A 15,106-nucleotide genomic window follows, 5' to 3' on the forward strand; every position below is an offset into this window, starting at 1 on the left:
TTCATCAGATTTAAAAAAAATTCTTGTAATTATCGTATTCTCCTCATGAACAATATAAATATTAAAGAAATAGACACTTTAAGGTTGTTTTGTGCGCATTTGAGCATTTTTAAAAAGGCTTTCAGGTCAGTAATTTTGTTATAAGCATACAAATGTCTGGTTGTTGTTGTTGTTGTTGTAGCGGCTACTAAGCCCCGTTCGGGGCGGTTCATCCATCAACGTTGTCGTCTATTTCAGCTAGGGGGAGGCCCAGGAAGTGTGCTAATTCCAAAGGGGCTGTCCATAGGGACAGGGGCGTTTGCGGAGTGGGGTTCTCAGGGCATGTGAAGAGGTGCCGGGAGTCATGTGGCGACTCTCCACATGCCGGGCATTGGTTGGGCACATCCTCGTTGATTCTGCTCAGGTAGCTGTTGAGCCTGCTGCAATAGCCAGATCGAAGTTGGGCTATTGTAGTGCGGGTCTCCCGAGGCAGACAAAGTTCTGTCCCGTCCACGTCCGGTGGTTCTGTGCCTAGAACGGCATTCATAACTTGAGACTGATTCCCTGTGAATGCCGTTCAGGGCCTGTCGGTAGGTTGACGGGTCCAGAGGTTGTTTAATATACCTCTGGACTTCGTCTGTCAGTTCGTAAAGATGCCTCTTGACGTGCCGTGGCGAGGGCTCTTCCGCAAGCAGTTTCCCTGCTGGGATGGCCACGTCTGTGGCTCCCAGCGAGGAACTGCTTGCAGAGCATTATGCTATGCTCCTTTACTGGGAGCATCTGGGCCTCGTCATGAAGGTGGTGTTGAGGCGTCATCAGGAGGCATCCTGTCACAGTTCTTAATGCCGTGTTTTGGCAGGTCTGCAGCTTCATCCACTGCGTCCTGCTAGTCCCCGGCGACCATACGGGCGCTGCGTAGTTTAGAACCGGCCGGTCAATTGCCTTGTATGTTGCCAACAACGTTTCTTTATCTTTGCACCAGGTGCTGCCGGCCAGCGACTTGAGGACATTGTTGCGGCTCTGTACTTTGTTGACAATTGCGGTTGTATGCGCCGAGAAGGAGAGCAGACTGCCGAAGGTAACTCCGAGGATTTTCGGGTTATTCACCGTCGGTATTGTTACGCCATCGAAGTGAATACCCAGTGGCAGTCTGACCTCCTTCGTCCAGTTGGTGAAAAGGGTTGCCGAGGATTTCGCAGGGGATAGGGCAAGGCTCCTTGCAGTGAAGAAGCGAGAAAGTTCGGAGAGGTAACCGTTTACTTTTGAGCACCAGTCATCAATTCCATTCCCAGACGCCATGGTCGAACAATCGTCAGCATACGAGACTATATTAACACCCTCTGATGGCTGAGGAAGCTTTGATATGTAATAATTAAACAGTAGCGGGGACAGGACACCACCCTGTGGTACCCCCTGTTTAATTTTACGTGGCTTGCTAGTTTTGTCTCTGAAGATTACTGACGAGTGTCGACCACTCAGGTAATTCGCCGACCACCGTTTGAGTCCCTGTGGGAGTGAGGAGGCCTCTATATCTTCTAGTAGCGTTGAATGACTGACAGTGTCGAACGCCTTAGACAGGTCCAACGCTACTAGAATAGTTCTCTCACAGGGGCGGTTTCGGTTTAGGCCACGAGTTATCTGAGTGTTTATGGCGTTAAGTGCTGTTGTTGTTCTAAGCACTTTACGGAACCCATGTTGATGCTTCGCTGGGGTCAGGAGGTTCGTGAAGTACGGGAGCAGCAGGGCCTCGAGTAACTTCGCTACCGGGGAAAGGAGAGTTATCGGGCGATAAGACTCTCCTTTGTTGGCTGGTTTCCCCGGTTTGAGCAGTGGGACCACTCTCCCCATTTTCCAGATGTCTGGAATGACGAGGGTGGCCATAGACAGGTTGAGGACCTCCGTTAGGTACGCTACTCCCGCAGGACCCAAATTTTTCATCATCAACATGTATATTCCGTCGGGTCCAATGGCTTTGGAGGCTTTCGCCTTCCCGATGGCTACCCTTACCTCATCGCTGGTGAAAACAAGAGGCGCACTAGGTTTAGGCACTTTGTGCAGCCTTCTGGTCACTCGACGTTTGGCTTTATCCAGCGGAAGATGCAGAATGAACTGCCGGGTAAAATAGCTCGCGCATCTCTCCGGGTCCGACGAAGCTAAAAAGGCTATCTGGTAACATCGTTTAAAGTGGGCTTGCCTGCATTGACCGTGTAAACAGACAAAAAGTGGTATCAGAAAGTTTGATTTTCAGAAATAAAAACTGCTTTCAAAAGCCACTTTACATGCAAGGTGTAACAGCTCCTGCAATCTCTTTTGGAAATTCTTGAGTTTTACAGACTTTTTAAAAGGGCTTGCACTTGCCACGTCTAACAGCCACTAAACAGCTACCCAACTGCTTTCTGGGATTTCTCAATTTGATCGACTTTTCAAAATATATTGCATTGCCACGTCTGACAGGCTCTTTACTTTCTTCTGTGTTATCTTGAAGAAGCGGCTTTGTTATCACTTTTTGTGCGCTGCATCATATTTTATTTTTTGCTGCAGTTTTATTCTCGCGAATCGGCTATCGCATAAAGTAGGAAAATGACATTTTTGGAGTTATTATTTTTGCTTTTCATCAGCTATTACTTCATTTACGTAACTTTTTGGATAGTTCTAGATTGCAATCTAGGACTATGGTATAAGACACATTTCGGATTACCTGTTTCGGCGATGCGTGGACAGGTTGTATGGGTGACAGGTACTTCGAGTGGTATTGGAAGAGCTCTGGCGCTGGAGCTGGCTAAACATGGAGTACGACTGGCGGTATCCGCTAGACGGGCAGCATTGCTGGAATCATTGAAAAACGACTGTCTGGAGCGGTCGAATGGATTTTTGTCTGATCGTGATGTTCTTGTATTGCCTATGGATATGTTGAAAGTTTCTAATCACGAATACTATTTTGAAAGTGTGCTAAGTCACTTTGGACGTTTAGACGTCTTGGTCAATAATGCTGGTCGTTCCCAACGGGCAAATTGGGAAGAGATAAGTGTTCAAGTTGATCGTGATCTATTTGAGTTAGATGTCTTTTCTGTTGTAAATCTTTCACGTATTGTGGCGCGTTACTTTCTGCAGCAGGCTGGTGGGCATGGGCATATTGCAGTAACATCAAGTATTGCTGGATTCTGCCCGGTGCCATTTTCAGCTACATACTGTGCAGCAAAAGCAGCTATCAATGCATATTTAAATACTCTTCGACTTGAGCAACGTAACATTGATGTCACCACATTCTGTCCAGGCCCAGTAGCAACAGAATTCCTTGCAGAGGCGTTCACATCGGAGCCTGAGCAAAAATATGGACAGAGCACAGAGCACCAAAAAAGGATGACTGCCGAGCGTTGTGGCCAGTTATTTGCTGCTTCCATTGTAAATAAGTTAGACTTAGCATGGTGTGGCCTATTTCCGGTCAATCTTTTGGCCTACGCATCGCGCTATCCAGGATTAGCAAATATTATTTTCAAAATATTAGGAAAAAACACTATGAATAAAATTCGTGAAGGAAAGTTGTGAATTGAAAAATTATTATACATACATATCGCACATTTAATAATATTACAAATTATTTCAAAATTTAAATTTGGTAAAACGCTATCAAAATGTGGTTATCTGTTAGACTGAACATATTCTACTTACCAATCTTATTAATTGCGTAATGAAATCTCTAAAAACGTAAATTTTGAGTTAGGTACATCTCTATATTATTAAACGTGCGATATGTATGTATATGTAGATTTCTACATATCGTCACCTGAAATGCAAAAACCTTAACAAGTCGTCCTTGATATGAAAAAAGTCATGAGTAATAATTTTTTTGATTTATTTTGGAACGAATTCCACACAACGCCGAAACCGGATTGTTTGCAAACCAAACATGACAAGCTTTTTTAAAAAAGGTGTGGGGATTTGTTATTCAATTAAATGCATCAAACCAATCAAAAAGCGACTTTGGTAGATACGGCTTTTGGATTTCAGGAGTGCGATATTTTTGTCACTTGAAATTTTTTTTTTGTTTATTTAACTTTTATTATTTTTTTTATAAAAGTCTAGTTTGTTATACAACAAACACAACAAAAATGCACCTCAAACTTTGTACAAAAATTATAACTATGCAATGTTTCATTAAAATATTAAATTTTTTAATCAGAATCTTAAGAAAAATTTTGGTATGCGGTTTTGTAGCCCATTTAATTGTGGTATTTATTATGAAGTGTAACCTTCAACTTGGGAAAAAATCCGTTGCAATTTGTGAGTTTTTTGGTTGAAGCTGTTTCACATTTTTTCCATACAAAGAATGATGCTACAATTTTCTTTTATATGGAAAACACTGCCAGCAAAAACAAAAAACAAAAACAAGTAAGAAAGTCTAAGTTCGGGCGGAGCCGAACATTAAATACCCGGCGCAAGTATTAAATATATGTTTTCCTCCTTTCCGAAAGCTACCGCTACATGATAAGCTGGGGTGTATACATTTTAAGTAAATTAGCGTCCTTAAATTTCGAAATATTGAAATTTCAAGCATTTCTGAAATTTACCGTTATATGAAAAGCGGCCTCAATTTTAGTCCGATTTCAAAAATTTTCAACGGTTTTCTTTTATGTGGCAAGCACAATAACCATACCGAGCTTGGTACAAATTGCTAGAACGGTTAGCGAGGTACATATATGTGATCACAAGTGGGCGGTGCTACGCCCATTTTCCAAAATTTTGTCATAAACGTATTTCTTGGTAAAGAATTGTTGCAACCATCAATTTTGAATAAATTAGCTTCAATATTTACTGATTTATCGAAGATTTTGTATTTCTCGAAATTACCGTTATATGGGATGTGGGCGTGGTTATTGTCCGATTTTAGAAATTTTCGGCCATTTGGTATGCTGTACCAGGACCAACAACTGTGCCAAGTTTGGAAGAAATTGGTGTAGCGGTTACCAAGATATACACATGTAACCATAAGTGGGCGTGGCTAGGCCCATTGGCCAAAATTTTGTAATGTTCTTATTTGTCGTCTAAAACTCATTGCAAATATAAAATTTGAATGAATTATCTTCAGAAGTTACTAAAATATCGCAGTTTTCGTTTTTCTGAAAATTACCGTTATATGGGAGGTAGGCGTGGTTATTGTCCGATTTTTTAAATTTTCAGCCATTTAGTATGCTGTACTAAGGCCAACAACTGTGCCAAGTTTGGAAGAAATTGGTGCAGCGGTTACCAAGATATACACATGTAACCATAAGTGGGCGTGGCTACGCCCATTTTCCAAAAATTTATAATATTCATGTTTTCCGTCTGAAACTCATTGTAAGTATCAATTTTAAGTGAATTATCTTCAGTAGTTACTAAAATATCGCAGTTTTCGTATTTCTTAAAATTACCGTTATATGGGAGGTAGGCGTGGTTATTGTCCGATTTCACCCATTTTCAATACCATCCGTCCTACGCCCAAAAGAAGTTCACTTACCAAGTTTCGTTAAGATATCTAAATTTTTACTCGAGTTATCGTGTGTCAATCGATTTCTCTTTTCATTCTGATCATTTAGGTATACATTTGTCTATATCTATCTCGATTCGTTTTGCCTGTTACAAACAACCGTTATGTGAACAAAGTTATAATACCCTTGTGCACAAGTGCGCTCGGGTATAATTAAACGGGTTTTACCAGCTTGAAACTCACTTCATTGTACTACAATTTAATTTTTTCTAAAGATTCTGATTAAAAGGTTTGATATTATGGTAAAACTAAGCAGAATTTGTATAATTTTTTGTACGAAGTTTGACATATTAAAATATATGAGTTTGTTGTATAACCAACTAGGCTTTAATAAAAAAATAATAAACATTAAAATATTTTTATGACTTTTTTGTATAACCAACTAGGCTTTAATAAAAAAATAATAAACATTAAATTAAGAAACGTAAATTAGTCAAAACTGGTCAAAACATAGCACTCCTATTATATGGTTGACCAGAGTAGTTGATATACAAAACAAAACAAAAAAACGGATGCAAGGACACATATCGATATTTTTGTTGAGTTTAGTTATCTGTTATACTGAACAAATTCTTATCAAGCTTATTAATTGTATGATAAAATTACCAAAAACATAAACTTTGATTTAATACTCTTTATTGTTAAACGAGCTATATCTTGGATGAAATGTAGAAAAGCCCCATGGTGCAATTATTACAGGTATTGTCTTCCCAGAGAGTGCCTATTCCGATCTGCCTTATTTACAAAACATCATTATTACCGAAACTAAAAGGTTTACGGTAAAGGAAAAATTTATATTTTCGAACGCCATGTATATACACTAGGCGACAAATGAAAGTGTACGCTTTGTTTTAATATAATATTAACGGTTCAAGAAACACTTTGCATTAATTATTTATGAAAATATAGGTCATTCTGTAATAGGTGCGTTCGTTTAAAATCTCCAGCAGAAACCAACCAACTGCCAAATTCCGGCGAAATGTCATCTGTTCTCTCACAAGAGAGAAATATCCAAAATAGTACGCGAACAGAAAATTTGCAGAAACTTGCAAGTTAGACGAACAGCTGATATAATTTTTGTTTACATTCAAAAGTGTAAAATTTAAAACGTACGAAAAGCCATCACGAAGTGTTATACTGACACAGTTTATTGATTAAACAAATAACTACTTATTTCTTACAAGTTTAATTAGTCGCATTTTGTAATTTTTAACTTCCAAACCATCAAATTCAATTTTTAGTCTGTTCCTTTGAACTTCGGACTAAAACCTGTGGAACTGTCAAACTACAATTTTACGCTCTCAAATGAGAGTAAAAGGAGAACAGATGCATAAGTGCATAGGAACGCAAAAAGCACTATTTCCTGTAAAAACGTCAGTCGGTTTGTTTACATGTCATTTGTACAACACTGATTTAGCTGAAATAGCACTAAATAATTATTAAAATCTATACATATTCAAATATTTCGTTGTTTACTTCCATTTTTTAACAAATAAAAGATTCTTAGCTTTCACCGCTTTCAGTTTTTGTTTGCACATGTAAATCAGCTGATCGTTTGACACTTTTCATGAACTTACAGGAAAAAATACTCCGGACTAAATCCTGTAACTTCTGCCTAGGAACAGTTCCTCAGTTACTCTCTCAAATGTGTTCCCACTTACAGGTTTTATGTCAAGAGGAACGACTTCCTGTAAGTTCTGACTAAATCCTGTAAACCGGACTGCTATTGGAACAGACTATTTGTGATTTGCGTAAATGCCAACCAGCTGTTTTTGATCAGCTGTTTTCCTGTTGGTAAATTGCTGTTGGCAAAAATTTTTCCAGCAGAAACCAGCAGCTTCCCCTCAACAGCTACGCGAACGAACCTAATATAAACCATATACACTGAAGAGCAAAACTGGAACAATAGAACGGAAAGTTAAGTTTGAGGTAATGTACTTCTTCAGTTTATTTAATTTATGGTAATTCAAACTTGCGTTTCGCCTTACCGATGTTTAACTAAACGCTTGACCATAAACATTTTAAGATTCGCATATGGAAACTCAGAAAAAAATGACCAAACAAAAATGAACTGGATTGATCCAGTTTTGCACCCTCTTAGTAATTGCTGAATTTTATAATTCAAAGAGGAGTTCTGGCTCATTTCCTGCAATTTTGTAATCAAGGCGCGTGGAATTTTCGCTGTGAGTGCATTAAGTGCACATACCAAGCAAAAATAATTTAAAGTTTTTGTAAAACGGTCAAAAAGGCCACGCTGTAAAGAAAGAAATCATATCGGCCAAATTTCCGTTTTATGGTTATTTAAACAAGCGATAAAAGGGCGGACCTCAGTCTGCAAGATCGAGAGACCACAATAAATTTGCCAGGCTAGGCATATTGGAGGGTCTCTAAATGCCAATAAACTTTGGTTCCAAACCAAAAATTACTGCTTTATCACCACAAAGTAAGTGACTGGACATTATGTAAGACATGGGAACAAGTTATTGCACCACAAAGATAAAGAGGAGAAAGCCTGCTTTGACATCCAGAAAAATTTTTGGTCAGAAACGCATTTTTACTAAGAAAAAACATTGGATTGGTATTATTTTGAAGCGGGAATTTACAAGTTCGTCATAAACGACCACATTATTCCATCAAAATTTACTATTAATTAGGGCACGGCCCTAAATTTGTTAACTCAGGATAAAATTAAACGTTTTAAGTCGGAATATTGGTTCAAGTGCTGTGCACCTGCATCAGGGATACGCCTAACGTCCCAAAATATTTAAACTATTAGGTTTGTATGTGTACATTTAATGATGTAGGGCCGCGTTACGCCTTAGGGAGTAAGAACTGTGGTAAAATCGATGGAAAAAGAAAAGTGACAACAAATGAGCATTTTCAAAGAATTTGGCAATTTCTGAGGATATTTTTCGCAGCCTTTTATCAATTTTAACTGGACAATGATCAGAAATATCCTCCGAAACTGGGGCCAAATAGGTATAAATCCCAAGTTTTTATAATCATGGAGTGCCCTGCGTAAAGCCCAGAATTGATTCAACAGAAAACTTATGGAATTGTTTGAAAATGCCACTGTTCAATTGCGAAAATTCGCCCAATCGTATGCAAGTCCTAGGTCATGGCGTTGAGGAAAACCGGTGCCCGTTCTCAACAGATTTCGTCTAAAACCTGTGCGAAAGTATCCCAAGATGACCACAAAAGCTAAAATATTCAAATCAGTTATGGCTAATTTATTAAAAGTCAAACAAATGGTAAAATTTTCTGTCGGGTGCAAAACTGGAACAATCTAGTTGCTACGTTTTTTTTTTCAATTTTCTTTATCTGCTAGTATTAATTATTGTTTGTATGGCCTTCTGATGAAATAAAGATTGGAAATGTGAATTCCGAAACTAGATTACAAAAAAGTATTCATATATTGCGAATATATCGCAAGAAAATTCACATTACGTATTACTGTTCCGGTTTTGCTCCTCAGTGTAAGTCAAAGCTTCAAACTATCACCCCTATTCTGCAACTCTTTCGTATTCAGATTTTGCTACGAATCGTTGTTGTTGTTGTAGCGGATACAACAACCCCGCTCAGATCGGCTGATATCTCAGTCGTTGTCGTCGAGTTCCACTAACGGCAGCCCCAAGAAGCGTGCAGCTTCTATGGGGTCGGTCCACAGGGACGACGCCGTTAGGGTTGTGGGGTTTTCCGGGCATGCGAAGAGATGTTTCGAGTCGTGAGGGGTCTCTTCGCATGCCGGACATTCGTTCGGCACATCCGCATTTAGCCTACTCAGGTAGGAGTTTAGCCTGCTGCAGTAGCCAGAGCGAAGTTGGGCTATTGTTGTTCTGGTCTCCCGAGGCAGATGGAGCTCCGCCGCGTCAATGTCCGATGTTTGTGTGCCTAGAACGGCATTCACAGGTCTTGAGTCTACATAACTCGAGACTGCGTACCTGTGAATGCCGTTCAGGGCCTGTCTGTAATCTGACGGGTCCAGAGGCTGCTTAATGAACCTCTGGACTTCGGCTGTCAGTTCATATAGATGCCTCCTGACGTGCCTCGGCGAGGGCTTCTCTGCAAGCAGCTGTATTTGGGTGGCTCCCAACCAGAAACTGCTTGCAGAGCATCGTGTTGTGCTCCCTAATTGGGAGCATTTTCGCCTCATCGCGGAGGTGGTGTTCTGGTGACATCAGGAGGCATCCGGTCGCTGTCCTAAGTGCTGTGTTTTGTACCGCCTGTAGCTTCATCCACTGCGTCCTACTAGTCCCCGGCGACAACACTGGTGCTGCGTAGTTTAAAACCGGCCGGCCTATTGCCTTGTATGTTGCCAGCAACTTTTCTTTGTCTTCGCCCCAAGTACTGCCGGCTAGCGACTTGAGGACCTTGTTGCGGCTCTGTACTTTATTGACAATAGCGGTTGCATGCGCAGAGAAGGAGAGCAGGCTGTCGAATGTTACTCCGAGTATTTTAGGATTATTCACCGTCGGAATTGGTGTGTCATCGACGTGAATTCCTAGCGGTAGCCTGACTTCCTTCGACCAGGTTGTGAACAGGGTCGCAGAGGATTTCGTAGGGGAGACTACTTGCAGTGAAGAAGCGAGAAAGTTCAGAGAGATACCCGTTTACTTTCGAACACAGATCATCAATTCCATTCCCAGTTTGCTCGATTTGTCTCTAAACATTACCGACGAGTGTCCACCACTCAGATAATTTGCCGACCACCGTTTGAGCCTCTGTGGGAGACAGGAAGCCTCTATATCTTCTAGTAGCGTGGAATGGCTGACAGTGTCAAAAGCTTTTGACAGGTCCAACGCTACTAGAATCGTTCTCTCACAGGGACGTTTACGGTTAAGGCCACGAGTTATCTGAGTGTTTATGGCGTTAAGTGCTGTTGTTGTACTGTGCACTTTACGGAAACCATGCTGATGCTTCGCTGGGGTCAAGTGGTTTGGGAAATACGGGAGCAGCAAGGCCTCGAGTGTCTTCGCTACCGGGGAAAGGAGTGTTATCGGCCGATAAGAATCTCCTATGTTGGCAGGTTTCCCCGGTTTGAGCAGTGGGACCGCTCTCCCCACCTTCCAGATGTCTGGGATGATGAGAGTGGCCATAGACAAATTGAGGACCTCCGTTAGGTACGCTACCCCCGCAGGACCCAAATTTTTCAGCATCAGCATGTATATTCCGTTGGGACCCATGGCTTTGGAGGCTTTCGCCTTCCCGATGGCCACCTGAACTTCACCGCAAGTGAAAGCAAGGGAGCACAGGTTGTTGGCAGTTTGTGCAGCCTTCTGGTCACTCGACGCTTGGCTTTGTCCACCGGAGGATGCAGTATGAATTGCCGGCTAAAATAGCTCGCGCTTCGCTCCGGGTCCGACGAAGCATGGTCGCCGGAAGAAATTTCGACTCTGTCGTCGTGCTTCGTCGGATTGGACAGTGACCTCACGGTTGACCAAAGCTTACTCACACCAGAGGTGAAGTTACAGGTCTCCAGATGCTCTTCCCACTTCTTCCGCTTATGTACGTTTACTAGTTGCCAAATGTCCGCGTTGAGATCCCTGATACGGGGATCTCCGGGATCGGCCTGACGAAGGCTATCACGCTCATCGGCTAGAACAGCCGCTTCAGCAGGGAAATTAGGACGTGGGTCGCTGATACATCCGGCCGGTACGAAGCGAGCTGCAGCAGCGGTGACAGCCCTGCGGAACTTACGTTCACCAAGGTGGACGTCGGTTGGTGTGGGGAGAGCAGCGAAGTTGTTTTGAGTAAATTCCGCGAAGCCTTTCCAATCAGCTTTAGAAAAGTTGATATATGTTCGGTGCTCCGCGGAAGCAAAGTCGGTTGGTTATCGATCGAGATGACTATGGGCAGGTGGTCTGATACCAAAGTCAGCATACGTCGCCATGATATGCTGTTTATCACACCAGCGCTGACTATTGTTATGTCTGGCGAGCTGCAGCAGCTGCCCATAATCCTGGTGGGTGCGTCGTCGTTCATTGTGCAGAATGTCGAATCGTCTATCTGCTCAGCCAAGTTAGTTCCCCTACGATCGTTTTGCAGGCTTGAGTGCCAAAGATCTAGGTGCGCGTTAAAGTCGCCTACTACCATACGGTTTTCACCTCTGAGGAGCGCACCTATGTCAGGGTGATATCCTGCCGGGCAGCAGGTGACAGGGGGTATATAAACGTTAAATATTTCAAGCTCAACATCGCCTGACCGGATAGCAATGCCCTGACATTCTAGGGTGGTATCCCTGCGGTCGATGTCTGTTCCGATAAGACGATACTGCACGGTGTGGTGCGTGATGAGCACTAAGCCACTACCATTATCCCGCTCGCGATCTCGACGGTGCACGTTGTACCCGGCACAATTCAACAGTGTTGAATTGCTGTGCAACATCGTCTCTTGGACCGCAGCTATCAATATGCCATGCCTTCCCATGAAGATGGTTATCTCTTCGATCTTGCTCTGAAGCCCGTTACAGTTAAATTGAAGGAGCTTCATGTGGTTCGGGAGACGTGTGGTGATGCGGGGTGTGAGGGATATGTGTGGTCGTGCCGCAGTTGGCTGTGTGCGCTGCTGAGGTGGATGCCGCCCTGTGGTGGTGGCGGGCGGCGTCGCAGTTGAGGTCTACGACCGGGCAGAGCAACACGGGCCCTCGAAGTTCTTCGTTCAATCTCGCGTGGTGCGCAGACCGGAGCATGCCCTAAAGTGGCACCAGCCAAGGCAGGTGTTGCAATTGACTGATGTCTCATTACGGAATATCCTGGTCTGACATACCGTGCAGATTTTAGGAGGAACCAGGAGTTGTTGGCGGCGGCGTGGGGTGGTGGTGCGGTTGTGTGTGTTCTGTGGTCTGTAGCCGTTGTGGTGTGCTCTATTGTGTTATGTTGTTGTGTTTGTGTGGGACTACACAGGTGGACTGGGGTTAGCCGTGGAGGCTGCTCTGTTAGAGCAGCAGGGGGCCACAAAAGATGTGTCCGTAGTCCTGAGCAGAGTCTGAGGTGACTCCACCCCTCGCAAGCATTGCACTTGACAGAGGTGAAGTTGTGGTGTATTCGTCTCTGGCATACACAGCAGGTGTAGGTTTCTGGCCCTGGGTTTGACTCGATGCCAGCCCTGAGTAGAAGAAAACGTAGTGAATGTAGCCCTATGGACGAACAACTTCTGATATACTTCGCCGACCTAAACGGGGTTAGATCGCCGAAACAACAGCCCTTGGCTGTCGTGGGAACGAATCGTAGAAATAATAAGCTGCAATCCGAAAGGTATTTTCGAAGTTTCGAAATTCGTAACAAAAACGATCGCCTAAAAACGATCGAGTAAGCTTTTTTGCGTAATTTTGTACAAAACAATTCTCTGTCGGAGGTGAGATAAAAGATGTACAGGGCTATCACGGAATCCATCGTAGAAAATCTACGAATTCGAATGCCTGCTACGAATACGAAAAAATTGCTATCCCTTAATCCAAGTGAACTCGAAAATATCGTTGCCAGCTTCGAATGCTCACCCCTATTGCGAGTGTCGACTGGCAGTAGATAAACGACTATTAAGCGATCATCGATTATCGATGCTATTGTGAGTGTCGCTTAAGCAGTGTTTGCATTATTCAACTTTGCGTTCAACAATTGCGTTCAACTCAACGCAGGGTTGCACGAAAAAAAAGTTGAATGGCTAAATGTTGGCTGGCGACCAACTTTGTTGAAAGCGATTAGTTGAAAGGCCATTCAACCAAAACTTGAATGCAAAGTTGAACAATGCAAACACCTTTTTATGGCGAATATTTTGATATTTTTTCATATTTTGATATTTTTAGCCATTCAACTTTTTTTTCGTGCAACCCTGCGTTGAGTTGAACGCAAAGTTGAACAATGCAAACACACTTTTAGTCGCTCAATTAGCGACTGTGAATACTTTTTAAACGCTCATCCTTCTATTGCTGTTTTTTAGTCGTTGGATTTTGCGTTTATAAAATTTACATAAGAAAGTGGTACTATAATGGATAAAAAGTAAGTCAATTGAATTGGAAGTTGTAAAAAATTGTGAAATATACATATGTATGTACATATGTGTCTGAATTACAGATAAAAAATTGTAAGCAACAAAAGGCAACTTGCGCGGTTGGTCGAGCTGATGCAGGAGAGTGAGGACATAGGCAAAGGAATTTCCGTAAAGAGCAGGGGAGGAAGCTCCGCTTCTTTTGTGAAAGATATACAATATTTCTTGTGCATATAATTCCGGGTACGCCATCCACTGTGTTTTTTCGCAGAACCAACATCAAAGTTTACAAAAAACTGCATAATTTTTAAATTAACTAATGCTCGGAAACTTGAAATCTTTATGTTAAATTAAAGTTTAATTCTTTCACTACACTTGTATGTTAAAGTTTTAAAACTCGGGTCACGCGTTTGGACACAAATACTCAACATCATTGTACAAATAACTAAACGGTACCGTATTTCTTAAACTTCCATAAAATTTATTAATGAGGAAAATAGCTTTTCCTGCAAATCCTGTAAAACCTAAAAACCTTCATACACTTCATCTTCCAACTCCATGGGATCCGACGAATCTCGCAATTCCGTCAATGCTTTAGCCAACTCTACTAATCTATTAGCTTCCACATCATCTTCCTCATCACTAAACCATATTTCAACTGTGTCCATTTTTTAAATTTTATAATAAAAGCAATTATTTTAAAAATGATGTAAATGATACATTAAAGAAACAAATGTAAACAAACAAACAGCTGTTTACAATTCCGTCACCATTCACAATAGTACAAATTTTTATCGATCAAGTTACGCAATAGCAAAATAAAAGATGATCGACTCGATCGACAAATTTCTATTCTACTGCCAGTCGACACTCGCAATAGGGGCCGCTGATTCGAAGTTAGCTAGTGCAAAAGAAATAATAGACATTTACGTATGCCATTTCGCTCACGCTGCCTGAGAAGTCACAATGGCCGAGTGGGCAAAGCACTAGACTGGTAGTTGAGAGATCCGGGTTCGAGTCCGAGATGTCGGGCAGCGGAGCTTTTTTTTATTTTTTTATTTAATTTTTATATTATTTTTTTTTAATAAATTTGATTTTTTAGTTTAGATTTTATTCTTTTAAAGAGAAAAATATATATATTTTTTAAATTAATTTTAATGATATTAAAGTAATAAGGTTTCATTCCTAATAAATTATAAAACTTAAATTCCAATTACTATTAGCTGGATGCAAGCAGATTTGAAGGAGCACAAATAAAACACGTCGATTCACTTTGCTGGTCGTCTGGAAAGAGGGCGGCCATTTCTTTATTTTTTGTCAACTAGGGCAGCCATTAGGACTCCCCAGGGTTGCATAATCTAAGAATTCTATTACAAAAGTACATTGTTGCATTTAACTATAATACTTACTCTATGTTTACAACTCGGCCAATTCTGACAATAGATCGGCCTCGATCATATAAGCTAGCAATTACCTTATATATAATTAGTCCCTAAGGGGTCTTGTTCTGTGCCTGTGGCTTCCGCAGGATCATTGTCTGGTTTGCTTAACCATTTCCTTATATGATGGGCCTCTACTACCCCATCATAAGGTAACTGGGTCAATTGACAGTTCTCGATA

The 15,106-nt window shown here is 41.7% G+C and overlaps 1 protein-coding gene across 2 annotated transcripts; it reads left to right on the forward strand.

Moving 5' to 3' along the window:
- Window positions 1-2,428: 2,428 nt before the first annotated feature.
- Window positions 2,429-3,866, forward strand: LOC118740337 (dehydrogenase/reductase SDR family member 7). 2 transcript variants are annotated; one of them, XM_036471828.1, is made up of 2 exons: window positions 2,430-2,551; window positions 2,630-3,866. In XM_036471828.1, exon 2 carries the CDS (start codon window positions 2,689-2,691, stop codon window positions 3,523-3,525), a length of 837 nt encoding a protein of 278 aa, XP_036327721.1. In that variant the 5' UTR covers window positions 2,430-2,551; window positions 2,630-2,688; the 3' UTR covers window positions 3,526-3,866. The 2 variants fall into 2 exon arrangements, with proteins under 2 accessions (XP_036327720.1, XP_036327721.1); XM_036471827.1 differs by having other exon boundaries at window positions 2,429-3,866.
- The last annotated feature ends 11,240 nt before the right edge of the window (window positions 3,867-15,106 follow it).

Source organism: Rhagoletis pomonella, unplaced genomic scaffold (genome assembly GCF_013731165.1).
Source record: "Rhagoletis pomonella isolate Grant_MI unplaced genomic scaffold, Rhpom_1.0 Rhpom_scaffold_00006, whole genome shotgun sequence".
NCBI lineage: Eukaryota > Metazoa > Arthropoda > Insecta > Diptera > Tephritidae > Rhagoletis > Rhagoletis pomonella.